At 40.9% G+C, this 6,580-nt stretch overlaps 1 protein-coding gene across 1 annotated transcript; it reads left to right on the top strand.

Annotated features, from left to right (window-relative positions):
- Window positions 1-1,619: 1,619 nt before the first annotated feature.
- Window positions 1,620-3,263, top strand: LOC106334873 (PHD finger protein ALFIN-LIKE 3). The gene is made up of 5 exons (XM_013773259.1): window positions 1,620-1,812; window positions 1,929-1,961; window positions 2,054-2,282; window positions 2,349-2,484; window positions 2,797-3,263. Exons 1-5 carry the CDS (start codon window positions 1,713-1,715, stop codon window positions 3,061-3,063), a joined length of 765 nt encoding a protein of 254 aa, XP_013628713.1. The 5' UTR covers window positions 1,620-1,712; the 3' UTR covers window positions 3,064-3,263.
- Window positions 3,264-6,580: the final 3,317 nt, after the last annotated feature.

Here is a 6,580-nt window from a genome sequence, read left to right as displayed (position 1 = left end):
TATATTGGTGATTTTGTATTATTTATCAAGCTGCTGCTTCCTTTTACTCAATGTGATTAATTTTGTATGATTTCTTGTTTTATTGTCTTGCTGCAAAAACTTTGTGAGCACGCATTTGCCGCAAATTACATGAGAATACGTTGGAATTTCTAAGAATTGCCACTAATTATTTTGGAATTTAATATTTAAAAGATATAAATATGTTTGATGTTTAAACTGAACTTGGCATAAATTATACAATGGTCCGTTCCATAATCTTCTATTTCCATGAGTTTCATCTGCTCCAACAAACTATTAGTTTTCAGTATTACCAATCGACTATGCTTTCCTTCATCAACCATTAAATTCCACTTGTCAATGCAACTAGATTTTTATACACCAAATTTTAATCTATAAACACGTTGTAAAGAAAAGATGGTGTGATAGAGATGAAAAACAATAAAGAAGAAATCCCAAGAGAGAAGAGATTGTGTGTGTGTGCGCGAGAGAGAGAGAGGGTCAAACTTAGTATGAGCATGACACGCACAATCCTTTCATACTGTTTGACGGAAGCTATTGAAAGATCAAATGTTTTAAAGACAGCGGGTCAAACTTAGTAACAGATTTAAGTTGAAGAATTATTTAACTATAAACATAGTTGAAGGTTTAAATATGGATGGGTCTACCCACACACAGCTCTCTCTCTCCAGAAAGCTCTGCTCTCTCGCCAGCCTAAAGAAGAAGAACCCTAGCTCTGGTCCGGCGGTCGCGGTACCGGAAGCTCTCCCCCTCATGCTTAATCTTCTTTTCCTTTTTCCTTCCTTTGTATCTGCTCAATCCCTAACGATATGCGTGATTCCTCTCTACTATCATTGCTTAACCAGCGATATTTTCGAGACTGAAGGACAGAGAAGCGGCGGATCTATGGAAAAGCGCGAGGCTATGGAGAGACTGATGCATGGAAGGTCGGCTTTTAGGGTTGGAGCGACGCGAGATCTAATTTTCAATCCACGACGAAAGCTCTACGACGGAGGCGCCTGGCTCAGTGAGAACCCTCCTCCACCCTATATATACCACCCCACGATGGTGAATTGACTGACAGTGGATGATGTGGTCTCGCTCTTAGGTTCCCGGAGACGTCGTGGCGCAAGGTCTCAACCCGATGGAGTTGTCATCAGGCTTTGGTTGAGGTTGCGGTGAAGCAGTACATCCCACCACCGGCGACGTTCGGTGGTGCTAGCTCCACACCATCAAAAGCTAAGTTTATGGTCCAGATCACAAAGCTGCCATTAAGACCCGATTTTTCAATACAAAATCATTATATACAAAACATTGGTGAAATTACAATGAGCTATCGTTTGGGTAGCGTAGGATATATCTATGTGTGATGCTAATTGACTCCATTGTGTGCGTGGTTTAATCTGTAAATAGGTAACCATCATGTATTTTTCACTTGGTTAATGAAAGCCAAAATGCGTGTGTATATATGGATGGGTCTAGTTGAGGTTTGTTTTCATTAACCCCCACAGAAAAATATACATTGTCCAATAATTAATTAACGAGCCTGGGCTTTTGGTTTGCACCTACGATCCGACCCGAACCCAACTTTGACCAAAAGCAAAAACTGACTTTCAATAAGAAAGAAGATCGGGTCTGGTCTTGAGCACAGTCCACGGCGTCTTCTCGATTTAATTTTTTAAAAAAGGATCCAAACCACAGAGAGAGAGATAGCTATGGAAGGAGGAGCTGGTCTCTCCAATCCTCGCACCGTCGAAGAAGTTTTCAGGGATTTCAAAGGCCGTAGAGCCGCCATTGTCAAAGCTCTCACCTCCGGTATTCGCAATTTTGTATTCATAATTTCCGGGTTTTCTAGCTTGTTTGGATCTGTTTGTATGATGTTTTCATCTCCGATCTAATTGATTCCCTCATTTTTTCTTTTTCTTTTGCAGATGTTGGAGAGTTTTACCAGCAATGCGACCCTGGTTAGGGTTTCTCTTTTGCTCGATTTTCTTCCCAATCCTTACTCTCATGTGGTAATTTGACTCAGAATTGTTTGTTTTTCTATGATAATCAGAGAAAGAGAATCTTTGCTTGTATGGGTTACCAAACGAACAATGGGAAGTTAACTTACCAGCTGAAGAAGTGCCTCCAGAGCTTCCAGAGCCAGCTCTAGGCATTAACTTTGCAAGAGATGGACTTTCTGAGAAGGAATGGCTTTCTCTTGTTGCTATCCACAGCGACACTTGGTTGCTCTCAGTCTCTTTTTACTTCGGGTCCAGATTCGCTTTCGACAAAGCTGATAGGTAGATGGTTTCATGATTTTAAACACATGTTTTATATTGCTAACTTGTTTGACTTGTCTAATTTAGGAAACGCTTGTTTGATATGATCAATGGGGTTCCTACCATATTTGAAGTAGTCACTGGAAATATGAAAAAGCAAACAAAGGAAAAGTCCTCTGCTGCAAATCGAAATGGCAATCTATCCAAGTCTGATTCGAAAGTGGTAAAGACTATTACCTTTTTTTATTCCTTTTCCTTGTTCTGGGAAACTAAGATTGGCAAAGTTGAGCACCAAATAGCACTCAGTCCATTACTACCTTTTTTTTGGTCGGGGAGGGGGATCTTAGTTAATTCATGATCGTTCTCTTGGAAGTCTCTATAGACCATACCATGTAAGCTTCTCGTAGAGTGGATAAAGACAACAATGCTTAATGAAACTCAACTCAAAGTTTTACCTTGTTGGTTGGATTAGTTTTGAGTTTCTTCTTAGGTTTTCAGATGTAGGTTAATATATATTTTTTGTCTCGAAATGCAGATATCTTCAGATGGCAAAAACTCAAAGGCAATGCAGGCAAACAATGAGGAAGATGGATCAGAGGAAGAGGATGAGGATGAACACGGGGAAACCCTTTGTGGTGCTTGTGGAGACGGTGATGGTACTGGTACTGATGATTTCTGGATCTGCTGTGACGTTTGTGAGGTATGGTTCCATGGGAAGTGTGTGAAGATAACTCCAGCTAGAGCTGAACATATCAAACAGTACAAGTGCCCTGCATGTAGCAACAAAAGAGCACGACCTTAAATGTTCTATTATAGAGAGTAGCCTGTAGTAAGAAACTCTTACTACCCTCATCTTTATTTGGCTAGTCTTATCTCTTTATCCACCATAACAACTTAGCCCTATTTCTCATTTGAATTGCTGTATAATTGGTTTGTTTCCAGAAACATATTTCCAAGTCCATTAATCAAACTGCTCATATGCAGCTAGCTTTAAAACCATCAGTTCAAACAGTTTTGAACACCCGTATTCTGATCTTAAAATGTCTATGGTCTGAAAAATATATGTTGTGCAGACAATTTAAACATAAGCTAAAACGATTATGTATTCAGAATTGCAGAACAAGTACCTAGGTTATCAACTCCTTTTCTACCAATACTTTCATCTTCTGTTTGCCGGTAACTGCAAGAGGCTTGCAAGTCAGCTCATAATCCTTATGCCTATCTGAAACAATAACACTACTCCCAGAGTATAAAACTTGTACTGTTTGCCTCCTTACCATCTCCCGTAATTGCGCCGCCATCTGTCATAGTCTAAACAACAAAAGATCAAACTTGTGGAACCCTAGTGTGGGATTAGAACCCGCAATCAACAATTTAATAGAATAAAAGTTAGGTTTATGAATTCGGTGCGAGTGTGAGAGAGTGTATGTGAGTAGAGTCCTAAGATAGTTTGCTGGAACTGGACTTTAATATTGACAATAAATATGACGAATACAAAAGGATAAAGCCAAAGATAATATAACTCGAAGAGAGTATTATTCTGAGTAGAGAGTATTCTAACTTGTTTTTTATACTCCTCAGATTGTTTTAACAACTCGTGTATCTAAGAGGTATATGTTGTGCCTTGCTCCAAAGATTTAGGATTTTTGAGTAACCATTTGACTGCGATATGATTGGATCTTGGTTGTTATCCACTTAGTTTTGAGCTATAACTAGTTTTTATGGAAACAACTCTGGCAAACTAAAGAAAACTCTACATTTTGCAAGACGGTCTTAGATAGTTGAGTAAGCAGTTGACCACGAGGTGATTGGGTCTTGGTTGTTATCCATATCCACTTAGTATGGAGCTCGAACTTGTTTTTATGTAAACAACTTTCGCAAACAAAACAAAAGTAAACATTGTGTGAAACGACCTTCGAAAAATCAAGCAAGGCCATACGAAACAAGCAATGGTAGACAAAAAAAAGACAAGAATATCAACAAGGAGCCTCCTGCCCACTCTCTCTCTCTCTCTCCTCCCCTCAAGAGAGTCCTTTCCCAATCTCTCTCTCCTCCCCCTCAAGAGAGTCCTCGCCCTCTTCTCCTCTCTCTCTCCAAGTGCCCACCCTCTTTCTCTCTCTATAGGATCTGCTCACCTTCTATAAGTGAAAGCTATGACTTATTACTTATTACTTGTGGAGGGGGGGGGAGGAAGCATACCGTCATCTAGGCCTGGGCATTTTAACCTGGACCCGAAAATCTGAATCGGAACCGACCAAAAAATACCCGACCCAGAACCGAACCGGAAATTTACAAGTACCTTTTGGGTCTATATTTCTTTTACCCGAAAGAACCGGAACCGAAAGGAACCGACCCGAATAGATCCGGACCCGAAAAGATCCGACCCGAATAGACCCGACCCGATAAGAACCGATTTGTTCCCGACTTAAAAACATGTATATCTAAAACTATGATTTTTTGTATTCTATTTTATATATAATATTTTATGATTCAGTTGAAATATCTTTTGTTAACAACTTTGTTATTATTTTATAATATTTTTTAAGTAATATGAAGCTTTAAAATGTAAAATTTAGAGTTTAAAAATATTTTATTTTAATTATTAATAGTTTCATTTAAGTTATTAAGTAAAATTTTAGATATATATGACAAATATCGATTAAATTTGATGGCGTTGGGTATGTCATGTCCTTTTTAGATCCTAAATACCCGAACCCAACCCGGACCCGATATGGACCCGAAAAATTACGGATATTTTAATTATAGACCCGAACCGACCGGACCCGAGAAGAACCGACCCGAACCTGACCCGAAAATTTCTAAGTACCTATTGGGTTTAAATATTTAGGACCCGAAAGATCCGGACCCCGAGAGGAACCGACCCAAACCCGACCAGAAGACCCGAACGCCCAGGCCTGGCGTCATCCAACGGGTGGTTCACTACTCTCATGTTCAGATTACAAGCATGATAGACGAAGATCTCGTGTTGTAGTTTTCTGATGGGTTGCAGGCTTTGGCGAAGCAAGAGTTGCAGCGACAGAAAGTGCAGTATGTCGATGAAGCTATCGTATTGGACGAGTCATTGACTGCCTTTCGCACCTCAGGTACTTCCGAGTCCTTTAAGAGGAAGGAGAAGGTTGTGACCAAAGGTAAGGGAGAGACATGATACTACCCTACCAACCAAGACAAGATGTGCTTAAGAGAGGATGCTTTGTGTGAAAGGGACCACATCCTATGAAGGACTGCCCAGAGATGGGGTCATTGTTCGGAATCATGGAGAATTGTGAGACAGAGACTAAAAAATAAGAACTGAGCAAAATGAGGTCGCTACAACTCCTTAACGCTTTAAATTCTTATCCGGTGGGGAAGCCAACGAGCAAGGGGCTCCTATATGTTGAAGCTCAGATCAATGATAAACTCACCCAAGTGGTAGTAGACACAAGGTCCAATCACAACTTCATGGCGGAAGATGAAGCCTTAAGACTCAGTGTTAAGTGCAGTAGGAGAGATGGTTGGATGAAGTCGGTGAATGCTAAGGTTCAACCCGTCAATGGGATAGCTCGGGTGTAACGGCCCGGTTCCTGGCCCGTAAAATTTCCCAAAGAATATAGGCTTCTCTACAGCCCATTTGGCAAAAACCTAGGGTTTCCCTTCCCCTTTCCTATAAAAAGAGATGCAGCCTCCCTTTTTGCCTCATCACAAATCTGAAGCGAAGCTCTGCAGAGAATTCCCGGAGGCCGAAAACCCTAGCCGTCGAGCTCTCTCCCCTTCTATCCTGCGCCGCCTCTCTCTCTTCTCTCTCTCTCCCGCGCGTCGCTCTCTCTCTCTCTCCCTCTCGCCGGCGCCGTGAAGTGGTGGTGGTGACCAGATCTCAACCTTCTTAAATCCGTGTTTACAGATCCAGATCCAGATCTAGACTAAGGTGGAGTGTCTCGAACCCAACCTTCTTTCATGATTCTGTATACTCCTATATGTTGGAGTTAGGTTTGATTAGACCCTGATTGGGAGTTAGGTTGATAGGACATGGTATTGCTAGGATGATAGATGAATGGATCATGATGCATAAGAACCCTCATACTGATAAATGGGACTCGATGAACTGAATTGAATTGTTGTGGTGATGATTGATTGGTAGTTGATTCTAGTATGTTTGGATGTGTTGTCCCATGTGTTGTTGTGATTGAAGTTAGGATGCTAGAGAGAAATAAATGCTAGGACGATAGACGAGTAATGATTATAAAAGTTATTGAAGTAGAACTTGAATGCGATGTGTATTGTGTGTGACACCGATAGCGGGTGGCGTCTAGTGAATTGAGTCC

The sequence above is a fragment of the Brassica oleracea genome, chromosome C3, assembly GCF_000695525.1.
Source record: "Brassica oleracea var. oleracea cultivar TO1000 chromosome C3, BOL, whole genome shotgun sequence".
Classification (NCBI taxonomy): domain Eukaryota; kingdom Viridiplantae; phylum Streptophyta; class Magnoliopsida; order Brassicales; family Brassicaceae; genus Brassica; species Brassica oleracea.
Note: the sequence above shows the minus strand (reverse complement) of the source record. Positions and strands in the feature narration are given on the sequence as shown.